Source organism: Petromyzon marinus, unplaced genomic scaffold (assembly GCF_048934315.1).
Source record: "Petromyzon marinus isolate PM22_M1 ecotype Great Lakes invasive population unplaced genomic scaffold, UKy_Petmar_22M1.pri1.0 PM_Scaffold_100, whole genome shotgun sequence".
NCBI lineage: Eukaryota > Metazoa > Chordata > Hyperoartia > Petromyzontiformes > Petromyzontidae > Petromyzon > Petromyzon marinus.
In genome coordinates, this window is record NW_027423059.1 from 258,203 (window position 1) to 275,927 (window position 17,725).

At 46.4% G+C, this 17,725-nt stretch overlaps 1 protein-coding gene across 3 annotated transcripts in view; it reads left to right on the forward strand.

Annotated features, from left to right (window-relative positions):
• The window catches only part of LOC142922555 (NACHT, LRR and PYD domains-containing protein 3-like), a 31,947-nt gene that overhangs the window by 2,823 nt on the left and 11,399 nt on the right, over positions 1–17,725 (forward strand). The window contains exons 1-3 of one of the 3 annotated variants that reach the window (XM_076063340.1): positions 8,602–8,987; positions 12,429–12,493; positions 12,713–14,387. The exons of 1 other annotated variant lie outside the window; for it this stretch is intronic. In XM_076063340.1, the coding sequence (XP_075919455.1) occupies positions 12,817–14,387 (1,571 nt within the window). In that variant the 5' untranslated portion in view covers positions 8,602–8,987; positions 12,429–12,493; positions 12,713–12,816. Of the gene's footprint in view, positions 1–8,601; positions 8,988–12,428; positions 12,494–12,712; positions 14,388–17,725 lie in introns of those variants that run through there. One more of the 3 variants, XM_076063339.1, reaches the window with a different exon arrangement.

The following is a 17,725-nucleotide window of genomic DNA, read 5'->3' on the forward strand; positions in this document are numbered from 1 at the left end:
CTCAATAACAATAACAAATAGCATATAAATAACCAAGCCCACCTATACAATATATACACTAGCTGCAAATGTACAGAACAACACGAGAAAATATAAAACGCGAATGCACGGAATCCCCTCCATCACCAACAACTCCCATTCTCACCGTGTAACAATACCCATAAGCACAACAAAGGCTAGGTTCAGCCAATAACCGATATGGCCTACTGAGTGTGACAAGCAACTGATGGTGTGGGAGTGTGTGTGCATGGGTGTCACAAAATCCGAAGAGTTTTTGAGCGAGTCCTCGTGGCTGGGCCTCCAGTGGAGGTGGGCTCACTCTCCCTGGAGGTCCCAGGGGGAATATGCAACTGTCCAGTCGAATCCGGCTCCTCACGAAGAGCAGTAGGCCGGGTCGACGGGTTCTCCTCTCTCGAATCAAGTGAAGACAGCGCAGGCGGCGGCTCGGGGGACATCAGGCGCGCGGCACCTGAGGGAGGAAGCACACGACTCCGCTGAGGACCAACCTCAACGTGCACACATGCCAGCTCGCCGGACACATCTGTCCCTCGGCGCCCACAGTGTGGAGATGGAACAAACTCACAGGGAGCAATAAAGGGCTTAGGGCAAGAGGAGTGTACAAATCAACTCCGCCGCCCCAAGCGGATCTGGACACACTGCGGTCGAATGACCCGAATCACATCAACCAGCCCTCTCCAGGGTTTGAGCAATTTGGGCGATGTACCCACCGGTACCTGTGGACAGTGCAACCAAGCTCTGTCCCCAGGTGCCCATTCATGTTTTTGAAGTACGGAAGCCCCTCAGCCATTCATTGGCCAATCGGCACGAATCAGAATTTACCCTGGAAGTCTCCCGCACTTCTGAAAGCTTTTGAAGGGTACAGCACACGGAGTCAGAGATTTAAGATTTAGCCTTGTTGGGTGCGGCTTGTAACTGAACATGAATCTGGGGGTCGTGTTCTCGCTGACCTGATGACTCAACATGGAGGTCAGAGTTCTGTGCAGCCACCTCAACCATGCCATCCATCTGCGGATTGTGCGGTGACATGCGTACTTTCTTGGTTCACAACTAACGCACACCTCTTGCAATAATTTTGAAGAAAATGTTTTGCCCTGATTGTTCAGAAGACGTTCGGGAGCACTCTTGTCCATTATGTAGTGGGTAATAAACTGGAGGAAGCTTACTCTGAGGCAACACATTTATTATAACATTAACAGGTTATTACACAATGGGGTAATGGCCCCTTTCACCCGATACTCTATGGAGGTAGTCCTTCCAGACTAGCTTGCCTCTCACTGGCTATCACGACATCTATACTGCTGGGGCTTGAGTCTTCGCTTGAGTCTTCACTGGTTATCAGCTGGAGCTTTCACTGGTACAAGCTCGAGCCGACCCTAGCCAGGGGTTCGGCTCTGCCCATTGGGCTCTACTCTTCAGGGCTCCAGGATGCTCTTCAGTCTTCGGCCGGACAACAACTGCTGGGACCGCTCAGGGACCTGACTTATATATAGGCTCCTGGCTCACTCCGCCCCTGGCCACGCCTTCCTTCTAGGACCGTCTCCGAGGGTCTGGAGAATGACATCATCTCCCCAGCCCCCTTCCCGGGATCTGGGGTCCTGACCGTTGGTCACGATGCTCCCCCAGGGATTGCCTTGGCCAACGGCCCGTCATCATTAATCCAGCAGGTTCAGCCTCCCCTCTACTCCCTACTGACACAAGCTAGTACTGCCGGCTATGATTAGTGGCGATCATGTTCAACCATGCCACTACAATTACATAGCCATTGAGGAATGCCTCAGTGATCTTTGCCGCCAACTGTTTGGGAAGCGGCCAGGCCACAGGCCATCATGAGAAATACTCGACTCCCACCAGAAAATATTTATTCCCACGAGCGGCTTAGCAGCATCCTCAGCCATGCCAGCCCAGAAGAAATCCGACTTACGTGTGGCCAATGCTAGTTTATGCACACCCAAGTGCAACAGACGCTCGTGCACCGCCCAAATGACCTTACCCCGCAGGGCGGTGGGCACAACAATGTTGGAACATCGCATCTCTCCGTCCCAATGCATGAGCAATCCACCTCTGAGAATGAAAGAGGCGACACCCCATCGATCCTCGCCCCCATCAGTCTCTCTGACTCCGCATCGCAATTTAAGCAGGGAAGCGTCCTCAACCTGGAGGCGCCCCCATTCTTCGTGGTCCAATCCAATGACAGCATCACGCGCCACTGGATCCCCAGCTCCCTCAGATGTTACAACCTCGGCCGATGCCGTAAGGGTAGGGGGCGAGTGTTCGTTGCGCGGCTTACAGCGACCGGAGCCCGAAAAACTTGCGCAACTCTCGTTCGTGGGTAATCGCGAGAGGGCGTCCGCGTTCGTGTGATGGGAGCCTTTGCGATAGGTAACCTGAAAAGAGTAGTCACGGAGGACCTCCAACCAGCGTGAAAGTTCGCCAGATGGCTGGTCAACCTGCAGCGCGTACTGCAGCGCCGCGTGGTCCGAGCGCACCTCAAAGTCTCTCCCATACAAATATGGAAGATACTGTTGCAAGAAAAACACGATAGCTAACAGTTATCAGCGTGTGACACAGTACCGCTGTTCAGCCGGAGACAGCACTCTGCTTCCTTATGCGATAACACTCTCGATGCCATTGACAACTAGAGACAGAACAGCTCCAATGCCAGTGTTACTAGCATCTGTATCAAGGACAAACGGCAAGGAAAAGTCGGGGTAGTGGAGGGGAGGGGCGTTCACCAAGCCATCTTGGAGTGCAACAAATGCGGCCTCCTCATGGGTTGTGCCGATGTCACAAGTCGAGGAGACTGAAGTGCTGTGACAAAAGGGCCATTGCCTGAATCGTCTCTTACTATAAACATTTCATTTCAAAGCGGTGTTATCGAAGAAGTTTTTTTGGAAGATAAATAACATCGCGATGGGGGGAGGGGGAGATAGCGGGATTGAGGGGGAGCGATTAGGGGGGTTATAGAGGTGGGTGTTGAGTAAAATAGTATCAGTGTCTTGTGCTTGAGCCTAGGGGCTATGCCAAGGGGCTAGGACATTGAGAATACGGATTCGAATGAACGTCTCATCTTGCCACATGCTTTTTTTACTATCTCCATCAGTAACAAAATCAATCTACAAAGCAACGCTGCTTCTAAAATGGGTATAGTACTCTGAAGCATGTAAAAATGGTAATGTACTGTCAATCGTACTTTAACAGGAGCATTGTCTCTTTAAAGGTCACGGTTTTTGTTGTTGACATGAACTCTATTGGCTTCCACCTCCCTGTTCACAGAGATCGTCAATAGAGGCTGAAGTCTGTTACTCGCGCACAGTCAGTCGAGGGAGTGATAGCCCTCACTGTGCCCTTCAGCCCGTGGCGTTGCCTATGGGACTCATTGTCCCGTAACATCCCGAGTTCACAATGTCGATTAAAGCGACACCTTTGTTTAATAACGATCCATGAAATTAGTGGGACTTTATATAGTGTGACAGTCTTGTTTTTGGTAATACTGTACTCATGTTTGTTTCTGTTGCCTGGTTTTTAATTGGTAAAGCTGTGATCGTGTTTGATCCCTCCACTGGTATCCGATTAATTTCTGCATCAAGCACAATATCCCCTTTGCTGTCTTCAAGTTCCACCATGGACACGCTCCTGCTTGCCTCTCCCATCATCTTATTCCCCTCCCAATGTTCTCCTATATCGTCCCTACCATCTCGCTTTACTCCCCTTCACTCATTCTCCGCCCAGCAACCAAGGCTTCCTGTTGGAACTTCTAATCAACCTTTACTCATTCGGAGGTCACTCATTCCCTTTTCTTTTGATGCAATTATTTGGGCCTGTCACTTACCATCCACAGATTTCTCCTGTGATCATCACTTTATGTTCTCTCTTTAGAAATGTAGGCTGAATGTACACCTCCTTGTTCCCAATGATGATTGTATCTCACTGATGTGCACATCACCTTGACAGAGGCTCTTTTTAAAGGCACTCTAATTGATTATTTCTCATTTCACAGCCTCCACTACACTACTCAGCAGATTATACCCCACTTTGTTCGTCAAGACTTGCTTGAGGCAAATATAAGTATGGTCCAACAACTTCTATGACTGACACGGCACGAGTAAGACTGCCTGCAGTCCAACCAAAAAGGCTGCATCATTGAAAGCTGGTTTCAAGCCTGCCCTCCACGTGTGTTAAAAGATCTTACTCACCCATGTGATGATAGTTGAGCCTCTGGGTGTCAGCATTTCTGCTCTGATATTGCAAGTGTTGGATACTAGTGATTTCTTTCATTTTTCTTAGGGTACCTCTCACTTTATACTCAAATGGCTCAATGCAGAAGGTGTAGGGTCTTTGGTTGCTGTGGCTTGCATGAGCTCTTCAAAGGGATATGACGAAGAGCGATTCTGCATTTGGGAGCATAATTACTTCTAGCATGCTAGTTTCCGCCTTCAACTGCTGAGGAGCTTGCCACTGGCATTTGTAATTGCGCAGGAAATATTAAAGTAGGCTCCCCTGAGCTGACTGAAGTTTGCAAAGTCATCCTTTATTTGACTGAGAGTTATTATTCAACTGCTGCAGCTTTTCCATCAGGCCCCCTCTGTTCATGCCAGATCTGAGTTTTGCATTGCCTTCTTAGGCCCTTGTAGCAGTTTTTACGTTCGTTTTTCAATTAAACACCACGTTTAATCACTAATCCATTCATTTCCAATATTGCAACAGGTTGTTGGGCTGGTCTTGGCGGCGTTGTTTACATAATCTTGAAATTGTCCCAAACTGTTGGTTCCTCATTAGACAGGAGCGTGCATTACCACTGCCCACCTCCACATTACAACCATCCCCACCATAAGAATTATATCCAGTATGAGCTGGAGAAGCTTTTGTTGAACTTCGAGAGTACTACTAAGAAATGGGGTTTACGTTCATCCCCACATAAAACAAAGCACCTGCCTGGGTATTCTGTCATCGTATTCTCCCATCCCTCCACTCCCCATGAGCAGTGGGGCAGTTTTGGACAGAGCAGAACAATTTTCCATACCTGGAAAGGGTGCATGTGACTAGCTCCAGTTTGGCAGCAGAGGTCATGCTCCGAATCGGTTGAACATAATTATCTCAGCTGCGTAACACACTGTGAATGCTACATTGCCTGTCGCTCCATGTAAAGCTCTGGGTCTTCTCAGCCAGATATCCCCTCCCTTCTCTACATTTGAGAAATTTGGATCCCTTTTAAAGGAACATCCACACTGGTTTTGCATATTCAAGTTGTCTACGATCCACCGTGGGCTTAACAAACTAGATTATGTGAGCAGCTTAGATCCTTGAATGATCTGGACAAATGCCCATCAGTGAGATACTAAGGCAGGTGAGGCAGCATTGGCTGGGTCATGTAGCCCAAATGCCCAGTCACTGTGTACCCAAACAGCTTCTGTTTGTCCAGATATAAGGGGCTTATCGCTATAGGCAAGAGTTTGACTGCAGTGTAACAGAAGGATGGTGGAGCTGTTTGGGCTTGCCAACAGCTCGACCAGTGGTTTCAAGATCAGCGTCTCTGGAGGAGTTTTGTGAAGGATGTCCGCCTCCAGCAATAACGGAGGGCGGAGGAGTGATGCTCACAACAACGAGCGGAGTGCAGAATGAGTAAAATGCAGCAAGGTGGAACAGTAGGGAGCACAGGTGGTAGATCTGCCAGTCATCCCTGTCACTCAACCCATGACACCTTTATCTATCCTGTAACCTACTGCCCATGAGCCTTCGACAGTCCACATGACCTCAATGTGCACTTAGCCTGGCACAAACACTTTTTTGACGTCACCAATTTTGAGTGGCGAATGGCTTTTATTGTTATTGTGTTTATGTATCCACCCCTTCATGTGTCGTACTGGCCTTCTTAGGTGCTCGCTAGCAGAACTAATCCCAATAATGTAAAAAACGATATGGGAGATTTTTCTCATTTGTATCTTGTATGTTTGTGTACATCGCCTATGTGTGTTTGTGGCGAGCCATGCTGCACAACAAACTCAGCCACAGTTATCAATAGCACGTGATATCTACACTGGTTTTGGGTCCTCTAGGTTGTGTCTGCATTAAATGAGTGCCTGGTACAATGGGTAATCAGTATAACCTATGAGACAAACGTGGCCAGGTGTGGTGCTGGCCATTTCTACCCCACTTTGCGTGCAGGTCTTCAAAGGGGCTCACTAACAGCACTTGACCCACCAGTCTGTGGAGCTACATGGGGGATGTTTGTGTTGAAGCTCGTTCTGTCGGCGTAGAAGACGCTCGACAGTTTATCCTCTGTAGGGAGCACGCGTCTGCTGTGTGTAGCGTGGAGCTGCACGATAGTGAAACCAATAGAGTTGTTGCGCCTTGGGCGTAAACATCAATGTATGTCCATTTGCCAGGTGTTATTTTTTTCATTTCCTGTGGAGATGTGTGCTGTATGAGAGAAAAAGCGACTAAGCCCACGCCCTCACCCCCTTCTCCCTATTGCATTATCTCCTCGTACTATTTGACTACTCATAAAATCATACGTATATAGTGACACCCCAGGGATAAATTAATATTGCTTGTTATAGCACCTTCTTGTAGAAAGAACGCTGGTTAAGTCAGACCGGCCTGTATATGTACAGTATAGATATTTAGTTTGCAGCAATGCAATACACACAGCTCAATACACAAAGAGTTAAATGTATAAATATCTCATACTAAAGAATGGATTACTTGGGTTTACAAACATGATGTACAAAACTCGTTATAGTCTCATGCTCTGCATGCTGTTGTAAATGCACGTGGTGCATACTCACTGACCAGATGCTTCGTTATTATTGATACTAATAAAAAATGTTAAATTAAGAATTTTCTTCATCAATTTCTCACGTTAAACAAATATAGGGAGGCGTTCATCCAGCGGTAGAGAGACAATGGCTGCTGATGATGATGTAACGTGCCGCTAATTTTGAAGAATTCCTAAGAGACAGTGCAAGTGGAGATTCAAAGGCATAGGAAGGTGGTTGCACAGACACCTGGAACACTGCTGTCCTGTATAAGTGATTTATTTAACATAATGAACATTACAGTAACATTGACGTTGCCTCATGTGTGTACTTTAAGTTTTGGCTTCCCCACACAAACACACTACCTCCACAAAAGGTCATGTTTACTCATTTCTGTGAAGCGTATTCAAGTTTAATTTATTAGGTATAGCCCTGTGAGCCATGCGGCTCTTAAGTCGGGTGCAAACGCAACAAACAAAATATGAATCTACATTGCAGAAAACTATTGAACCACAACCAGACCAAAATAAAGCTACAAAAACAATGTAACAGCAGTAATCATAGGAACTGTGATTTTAAAATTAACAAACGATAAACATAACATGTACGACAAAACCTGCAGCCATAGCTGGCAGCACGACACTCCCAGTGTATGATGTGTGAGTGAGTCAGCAGCAGCGTGAGTGTATGATGTGCGAGTCAACGTATGATGTGCGAGTCAGCGTATGATGATCGAGTCAGTATTAGGTTGAGTGAGTACATGATGTGTGAGCCAGCGCATGATGAGTGAGTCAGTGTATGATGTGTGAGCGAGTCAGCGGCAGAGTGAGTGTATGATGTGCGAGTGAGCCAGCACACGATGAGTGAACCTGTGTATGATGAGTGAATGGGTCAGTGGTTGTTCGAGTGTATGATGTGTGAGTGAGTAAGCGCATGATGAGCGAGTCAGTGCATGATGTGTGAGCGAGTCAGTGCATGATGTGTGAGTGAGTCAGTGCATGATGTGTGAGTGAGTCAGTGCATGGTGTGAATGAGTCAGTGTATGATGTATGAGAAAGTCAGTGTCGGCTCCCTCTGCCCGCGCTGTCGCCCCCCCCTCCCCCCGGCTCCGTCGCCCCCCCCCCCCCGGCTCCCCCGCCCCGTCGGCCTCCTGGCTCCATCGGCTCCCTCCGTCGGCTCCCCCGGCCCCCTCACAAATGGCCCCGCCAGCCGCTGCTGGGAGCGCGGTATGTGACGTCATACCACTGCTAGACAACCTCAGAGCACCCTCTACCCATACATTGAGAGCATGGGAGTGCCCACTACATAGGGACTACCCAAGATCAAACCTGGCTCCCACCCTCTAATCGTCACTCAACTAGAGGTGACGCTATCCCGATCATTGCACATTACAACGCAATTTGCCGTCTGCGTGGCATCACGATGGTCGAGGCAGTGAGCACGTGGTGTCACGCAGCTGCTTAATCTGCTAAACCTGTGTGGTGTTTTGAATTAGGTTTACATTTTACTTTTCTTTATCGTAGTGTTGTGTTCATGTGAATGTTCAAATGCTTGCACTGAAGAGTGTTTTGAGATGCCTAAAGTGTTTCGATGCAATTGTATGTATTTCTATATATTCCAATGACAATTTTTAAGCTTTCATTACAATTTAAATAACTCAATGTATTCACAATCAAATACCTAAAGTCACAATTGTACCTAACCGAGACCTCTCAGATTTTAGTAGCAACATTTTATTTTTATAATTATTATTCTTTCCCGTACCTGTCTAAAATTACACGACTATGCTTACAGGTGACACATGGTTTGTTTTCATTTTCTTCAGGTGACTCGATGCATTTGTCGTGATGGCATCAAAAGTTTCTGCATGTGAGAGCATTAAAACCAACAAAGTGAATCTGCAGAAATACCTCCAGGCGAAGTCTTCAGAAGTGCTTGACTATTCCTATCAAACAGGGATAGTCCTGGACAGTGTATATGCATCCCTCAAAAGTGAGAATAACCCCATGGCACGAACACGGGACCTGGTTGACCTGGTGCTCAACAATGGAGAAGAAGTGTGCATGAGATTCCTTAAAGATGTGCTGGTGCCACTGAGATCCGAGATCCCTCTCTTGGGTCAGTGGATATCACAGCATGAGCAGCAGCTCAACGTGATGGGTGTCGATCTGAGCACAACTGCGGGTAAAGCCATCCCTGGAGCAGCTTCTCGTGAGTGATGCTAAACTTCACGTAACCATTCGCATGTCTCTGGCAAGTTTAAGTGAAGGAATTGCTTTGAACTGATATGAACTGTCATTTGATATTCGCAAACTGCACCACTCTTGCATAACAACATCCCTCTCAGGAGGAGGACATTCATATTCCATTCCATAGCAGGGTATGTACAAGGGATCAGAAATTTGGAGGAAAGGATGGATGGATAATGGAAATGTGTGTCAGTATCAAAACATTGCATCCACACTGTACCCCAACATTCCTGAATTTCTGTCCTATCCTACACCTCCCTTTCCTTGCAAATGACTTAAACATGGTGATTTTCTCTCACCTCTTCAGACACAGGCATTTTATTTGAGCTGGAAGAATATAATGAGCTATGAAGCTCTCTTTCAAGTGTCAAGCCCAATATGTTTGGCCATGGCAGCAAACCCATCAGCTGCCTTGGTCTCCATGACTTGGTACAATCTGGATTCCACCAAGGCCATTTCGTTGAAACTGTTTCCCTATTGAGGGTGAATGACCACCTCTCTTAAATTATGGAAGCTGCTTCTAGTTCTTGACTTTTGGGCTGCTTTGGATACCACACACCACTCCATCCTATTGAATCGGCATGGCTACGCAGGCATCTCTCACACTTCCCCATTGCTTCTGCTTCCCCTCTAAAAGTGAGCCCTATTTTTGCAAGCAAGGACTGCCTTCTGTTCAGAAGTCCCAATTATATGGTGTTCCACGTGGCTCGGTCCTTGGCTATCTGCTCTTCTCAGTATAATGTCTCCTCCTTTGTGGACATTTTTTACTCCTAATTTTTTTATATTGACTAGCTATGACTGCTATTCTCTTTGGTTCTATTCAGTAAAGTCACGTAGGTAAAAAATAAAACAACAAAAATCACGACGTTTCGGCCACAACACAAGTGGCCTTCATCAGGTGAAGGGACCAGGCTGTCTCGAGGACAGCGCTGGAGTGAAACACAGCCACGCTCAGACCGCGACCTTTAAGCTGTGTGCGAGGAAACAAGGTGCCTTGACAAAGGAATTAGCATAAAAATTTGCATTTGATTGGCCGACTTAGCATGATGAACGGCGTAGAGGTGGTGTACATGCGGGTGCACATGCCGGTTGGCGCGGAGGGGGAGTTTACCTATTGATGGTGTGAAAAGGGAATTTTTAAGAGCTCATTGCATTTCGGACCAACACCACCTGACCCGTGAATTAAAACATGTACACCTGGCCCTCAAAAGGAATGGATACTCTGACCGTACCATCCGCCAAGCTGTTTCTCCCTCCATACAGAAACAACCACTTGATACTCCGGTGAAAACCATCACACTACCATATATAGCAGGCGTTACTAAAAAGATTTCCAAAATTCTAAACAAACACAAGATCCAGGTCCGGTTCAATACAGTACACAAAATTCGTGATCTGATCCCATCCGTGAAGGATGTCATTCCTGACTTACAGTACCCCGGGGTTTACAAATTGAGTTTTACCTGCGGTGCTTGCTATATCGGGGAGACAAAGCGACATGTCTCTGACCGAATTCGCGAGCACAAATCAGATTTGAAACACGGCAGAACGAATTATTCTGCCGTAGCTGATCACTGTTACAACGCTGTGGGTGATCACGATATAATTTTCTCCGATACCAAGGTTCTTTGCAAACCCACGGGTTTTTATCAGAAATTTGTTTACGAGGCAATTCAGATCTACAAACACAGACACAATTTCAACCGAGAAGATGGTTTCAAATTAAGCAACCATTGGAAAGATGTTGTAAATCGAACCAAACAAACTAATTTTCAATGGTACAGTATATTTTTCAAGTAGTGGTACCCCAAACTTTCGCAGCTCTTAAAAATTCCTTTTTCACACCATCAATAGGTAAACTCCCCCTCCCCCCCCACGCCAACCGGAATGTGCACCCGCATGTAAACCACCTCTACACCGTTCATCATGCTAAGTCGGCCAATCAAATGCTAATTTTTATGCTAATTCCTTTGTCAAGGCACCTTGTTCCCTTGCACACAGCTTAAAGGTCGCGGTCTGAGCGTGGCTGTGTTTCACTCCAGCGCTGTCCTCGAGACAGCCTGGTCCCTTCACCTGATGAAGGCCGCTTGTGTTGTGGCCGAAACGTCGTGATTTTTGTTGTTTTATTTTTTACTAACGTGACTTTACCGAATAGAACCAGAATATGGATCCTTGCAGTCACGAAAGCTTTAAATCTAGAAATGACTGCTATTTCTAATGACACCCCGCCTTTTAATGCCATTGACTCATGAAACGGAACCTACTCTCTCCTCTTAACTCTTGAAAAATGTTGATACTCCTACTGATACTCCTGCTGTTATGGAGTGACTCATGCAGCAAGCTATGGCTGCAAAGTTTGGTAGTACATGTTATGTGTATCTTTTATTGTAAAATTTAAATTAGTTCCTATGATCACTGTTACATTGCTTTTATAGCTTTATTTTAGTGATTTCTAAAACGTTTTGGTTTAGCCATATTTATTTGTTGTAGTACAGAGTTAGACTGATAACTTTAATCTAAATTGTCTTATGGTTGTAATTGTTTGGCTTGCATCCCACTGGGATGTTTGCACACAGCATTGATATACGGTGCTTTTTCCGGAAGACTTTGCTGTTTTTTCCTGGATTTTTCTGTTTGCGCGTAGTCACTTTAAGATGTTTCTTGTTCCTGGTTTTGTTTGTTGCAGTTGCACCCGATTCAAGAGCCGAATGGCTCACAGGGCTATACAAAATAAATGAAACTGAAACTGGATTGGTTATACTTCACTCCAGATTCAACGTCAAATTTGTAGACCTCGTCATTTGTAAAAAAGTCCACGGGAGATAATGACTCCGAATATATGATTCCCGAGAAATTTAAATAAGATCAGATACAGAGGGATCAGGCTACTCATGGTCACCATTGCCCAAGTGGTGAGAGACTGGGTTCAATGTTTCCTTGGAAAGCTGATGGAAGTTGTTGAGCAAATTTGTCATTGGAAATCGACACTCTCCACAATGTAGTGGCTGCCACAGTGTTTGCTGATGATGCAGTAGCCAGATTAGTTGAAGTTCAACTGAACCTACGATGTATCACGTGGGATGCTACGAGTGTTGTGATTCATGTGTCTGTTCTTGTGGAAGTGACAGCACTTCATCTTCTCTGCTGCTAGGACCGTGGCTGGTGTACTGCACTCCACCAGTGTAGCCCCCGTGCTACGTGATGTAGGCCAGCTTGAGATGGGAGAGGAAACACAGCCCCAATACCAGTGAAATATAAAAAAAAAATCAACATCCTAGACAAAAAAAAATCGATAATTGTAGGATAAGGCAAGCAGTGCATTTTACACACAGATTGATAGAATTAGGTTGTGATGATGCTGATGTACACGGTAATGCTAAATGTGGTACTATCTTTTTCACAGGCAAAACAAACAAGACACATGGTGGTAGCATTTTTGTTATGATAAAACATATTTTTTTACAAAAGGTACAGTGTTTATAAAAATTGCATTTGGAGAATATACACATCGTGAAAACTTCCACACAATAATTCATGATGTACATGATGTTGCTGCATTATCCATGGTGAATGAATTCGCTACGCTTTTTTTACATAGTTTATTTTAAACATATTTGTCTGCTATAGGAATATGTTTTTTATTGTAAGTGAAACTGATCTGCTCGTTAAATTATTTGTGTCATTTAGATAAGCCTGGTGATGATTTCAGAGAATTATTGCTGAAGCTGACATCATTAACACGAAACTACGACGCACGACCTGGAGAACCTGCAGTGTTTTTGCTGGAGAGGATGGTGAAGCCAATTCTGGTTCCCTACTACCGCCATCAAGAAACCAAGGAGCACGAGTTACTAGCGAGAGGCAAGCAGCACGAGGAGCTGATGAAGAGAGCACAGAGAGAAGGGATTACTTACAAGAAGCTCTTTGATCACATTGGAAAAAAAACACACCCCCGACTGGTTATTGTAGTGGGGACTCCAGGCAGCGGTAAAACCATGTTGAGCAAATTCATTGTGCACAGCTTGCTGTCAGGTGAGAAAGTATTTGCACGACGCTTTGAGCACATCGTGCTCATAAGGTTCAGGGAGATAAATGATATTGGAGAGGTGTCACTGGCAGAGCTGTTTTCTAAGCTGCACTCATGTTTGGGAAACAAAGCGGATGAGGTTTTCGCAAACCAAGAGAGAACCCATTTTGTTATGGACGGGTTGGACGAGTTTGGAAAGCGCCTTGACTATGCCAATGCGTGCACCGATCCACGTAAGACGGCAACAGTAGAAGCCATCATTGCTGCCCTAGTGAATGAAAATCTCTTGCCCAAGGCCTCGGTCTTGATAACGACCAGACCCATTGCCATGGAACAACTGAGTCAAGTGAATGTTGATCGAGCTGTTGAAATCACTGGGTTTTCCAACAAAGATAAAATAGCATTTTTTAACAAATTTTACCAAGATAGGAGTCTAGCAGAAAGGGCACTCAAGCTCCTGCAGGAAAATGAAACAGTGAATACATTGTCCCAGAACCCTTCATTCTGCCATATAGCAGCCATTACACTGAAGGAACATTTACAAAAGTCTGAACATTCTGAGATTATCCTCAAATCAATGACCGACCTCTTCACACAATACGTGTTTTGGCTCATAGTACACCATGGACGTGGCAGCTGCTGTGCCAAGGAAATTGTATCGTCTCTTGGCAATATGGCTCTGAAGGGGGTTCAGCAAAACATCCAGATGTTCAGCCAAAAAGATCTAGAAGAGTTTGTTGTTAGTTCTTCTGAACTAGGAAGTACATTCATCAACAAAGTGTTCACATGTGAGGGCATTAAACAAGGGAGTTGTTATTCATTTTCACACTTGACAATGCAGGAATTCTTTGCAGCGATAGCTCTGCATCTGTCACATTCAACATGGCCAGTGAATGACGTCATCAAGGCTATTAAGGACAGCAAAGATGGGAGGTTTGATGTGTTTCAGAGGTTTTTTTGTGGACTGGCATCAAGCACTCCATGGAAGTTCTTTGAGGGTATCTTGGATCCTCCATCTGCAGATTATCAAAAGGAAATAATCGAGTGGCTCAATCGCAGCATGAAGAATCGGATGGTTGACAAACACAGGCTCAACAGTCTCCTGCACTGCGTGCACGAGCTGCACGACCGCAAGTCCCTGAGTGATGTCACTCGGTCCATGACTGAGATAGACCTGTCATTCACAAGGCTGTCCCTGCCAGACTGCGCTGCCATCTCCTGGATCCTGCTGCAGCGAGAAGAACCTGTGGAGACACTCAACCTGTTCAGCTGTGGCATCGGCACCGAGGAAATGAAGAGGCTTCAGCGTGGACTGCACAGATCTAAACATCTAGTGTAAGACTGGCACACCTTGCATTCACTACTTCACAAATTGTGTGTGCATAATTGTGCGTGATATCAACTCAGTTTCAATTGAGCACCAGGTGCAGTGTGTAAAACATCGCTACTCGGGAGACAAAAGCAACCGGGCGTGATACTGGCCACCCACTCCATCATATGCCATGCCGGCTTTCATAGGTGCTCCCTAACGGCACTTTCCCCAGCAGTCTGTTAAGGCTATACGGCAGATCTTTGTCTATAAGAATCCTCACTTATTAACTGTGCATACAGTACAATGTAACTCCATTCTCACGTAAACACTCGGTCTTGCGTAGCCCAAGCATGAACACAAATTTTGACAAATTCTTCCCCTTGCCACTGCCATCATTGTCCTCACTCACTTCACTCCTCTCCCCGCACGCCACGCTCACCCCTCCCTTGATACCTCCCATTAACCCCCAATCTGCTCCTGCCTTCACTTTTTCCATAACCCATCCCCCACCCTTGCCCATACCTTCACTCTCCAGCCGCATACCCACTCCCACTCATCCACTGAGGGATGAGGTTCGGTGAGTGAGTGCGTGCCTGCTTGAGTTGGTGGGTGACTTGGTGGGTGGATCGATGAGTGAATATGTGGAGTTAAGTGAGGATGTGAGTGGCGTGTAAGTGGGTTGGTGAATGAGTGAATTAGTGTGTGAGTGGGTTGGTGAATGAGTGAATTAGTGTGAGTGGGTAAGTAAATGTACAGTGAGTAGGTGGGTCCACAGTGAATGCTGCACTCACTGTACGTTAAAGTACAAAAGGAAAAAAAAGTTATGCATATTCATGGATGCTGTAAAGTTTTCCATCATCTTCAGCAACATTTAATTAGCGATAATGATAGCCCTCACACTATATGCAGGGAGTGAGGTGACCTTAGGCCATACTGAGAAAATGTAGCCCTGATTGCGACTGCGGTGGAGAGTGAGGGTAACGGTTTGATCCACGTGTCCGATTCAAGCCCCTGGTTCACAGTGGATCATGGTCAGTGATTGTGCTCACCACTACAGAGACAGCTAATTGGTAATGGGTGTTAATCTTAGTTGTAAAGCATTAAAGAGACAATGATCCCCCAAGTAGCCCATATAAACTGGTGGGGAAAGTGAAGCCAGTGACAGGGAACAAGCACACACTATTACACTGCACTTTAGAGCACAAAGACAATCTCCCCGTGGAGCCTGCATACACTTTTGAGGCAAGTGCTGATCGCACTTCCCTGACCAGCACCGTCCTTGGCTGTCTTTCTCTCCCCATTGCTGATGTTGACACACCACCAGGTACTCATTTAAGGCAGAGTCACCCTACGGGAGTTCCAGGACCAGAATTTTTTTCATCACTCACCACTGATGCTGTTTACGGATATTGAACCCAGGTCACTTCGTTTGTAATGTAATGTGCCAACGACTTTCCCACCATTCCCCTAAACGCATATAAATACACAATCAAAGACACTCGTATATACACACAGACATGTACACACACAAACGTACACATAGTGTACATATAAACTCACACACTCCTACACATGTACAAGTACAGCCTTTGGTCAGTCTACTGCTGGATAAGGCACTCCCACACCATGCAGGTCTTGGGGGTTATTTGACCAGACATCACCAATCTTGTCAGTGTGGGTTGGTGTAGAGCATAGAGATGAATGTTGTTCCATTGCCATAACGCAGCTCCGCAGGCTACAACAACTGTTGTTATACATGTTAGTCTTGGGTAGAAGCACCATCCAGCCTCGAGCCTATTTAGATTTTCAGATTTATTAGACCTTACATGTGTAGTGTTCGATTTCACTCGGACAACTTTTGTCTTTCTTTGAACACCGTTTTATTTACAACTCTCAGCATGTCCTCAATATTTTACAGTATCCATGTCGCCACGGCTCGCTCGTTGTGCTTCACTCGACTCGCTCGCCACCTTGGTCTCTCCACTCCCCCACGATTACTTCGCTTACTCAGCCGCTAACTTCTTCATCTCTGCTCTCCTATATCACCGTCACTATGCTCTCTCCACTGCTAACTGCTTCGTCTCTGTTCAGCTTCGCTATCGCTACGCTCTCTCCACTGCTGGCTGCTTCTCTTCTTCAGCTCCGCTATCGCTACGCTCTCTCCACTGCTGGCTGCTTCTCTTCTTCAGCTCCGCTATCGCTACGCTGTTTCCAAGCTCCGTCTCCAACTCTGTCTCCCAAACTCTGTCTCTCCAACTCTCTGTCTCCAAGCTCTCCACACTTCAATTCCCCGCTGTTCACTCCAAGCTCTCCAACTTCAACAACCTTGCTCCAATTGCCGACCCCCCAATTTATCCCCGCTCTCATTACTCCCCAATTAATTAGTCCGTGTCCCAACGACGCTCCGCATCGTTCGAACCTGTTTCTCCTCCAGACCTTTAGGTGCCACTCTAGCCTTGGCAACAGCTCCAGCCAATCACAGCCGTCCTTGGTTCACCCAGCTTAATTGCCCTAATATAACCTGCACTGTATTTGCCTTCGCTACAGGCTGACCCAACATAACCCGTAGTGTCTGTGTTATCATGTAATCACGCTGAACACATCTTTGAATTCAAAGGGAAACCCATGGAGACGCGACCGCTGCACAGGCGTTAGTTCAGGGTTTTGCATATATAGATCTCGCAACCAGTCCGGATCATCTCCATCACCCGGCAACATCTCACTCTGTCCCGTTGCCAAACACGCCTCCCCTTCCGGACCCGGCGCTGCCGTTGCATGCGCCAACGTTGTACCCTCCAGAATGACGACCGATTCGTGTCCCACGTTTACAATTTGTATTAAAGGGTCGCAATTTGCCGGTACAATAGTCAAAGCCCCTACCAAAGTGGGCATCCGTGGTACAGCATTTGAGGGCGTCAGCAATATACCCTCCTGTTGCTCGCCGAAAGGCAACTGTTTTTTAAAGCGCAGCGGCACAAGCATCTGCGTGCCAGGCGGAACGCGAACGGTGCGGCTCACCACGGCCTGCACCACGGCATTCGCAACCGCAAGCTTAAAAGACGTTCCCAAAAATTTTAGACATTTTCCCGATGGCAATTCCAAACACCCCTTTCTCTATAGAAATTCTAAGTGGCATCCTTTGCAAATAATCCGTTCCCAACAAACACGGTACCGCCAAGGCCTTGGAAACCAAAATATTCCCCGTAACGCTCACTTCGCCAATTTGATTCGTCGCAACCATACAACCCATAATACCGAGACTGCCACCATTTGCTACTATGCACGGCCCATCAACCGGTTCTAGGGCCTGGGGCAAAGTTGGCAATAAGCAAAAAGTTTGTAACGAGATAAGGGTCGCAGA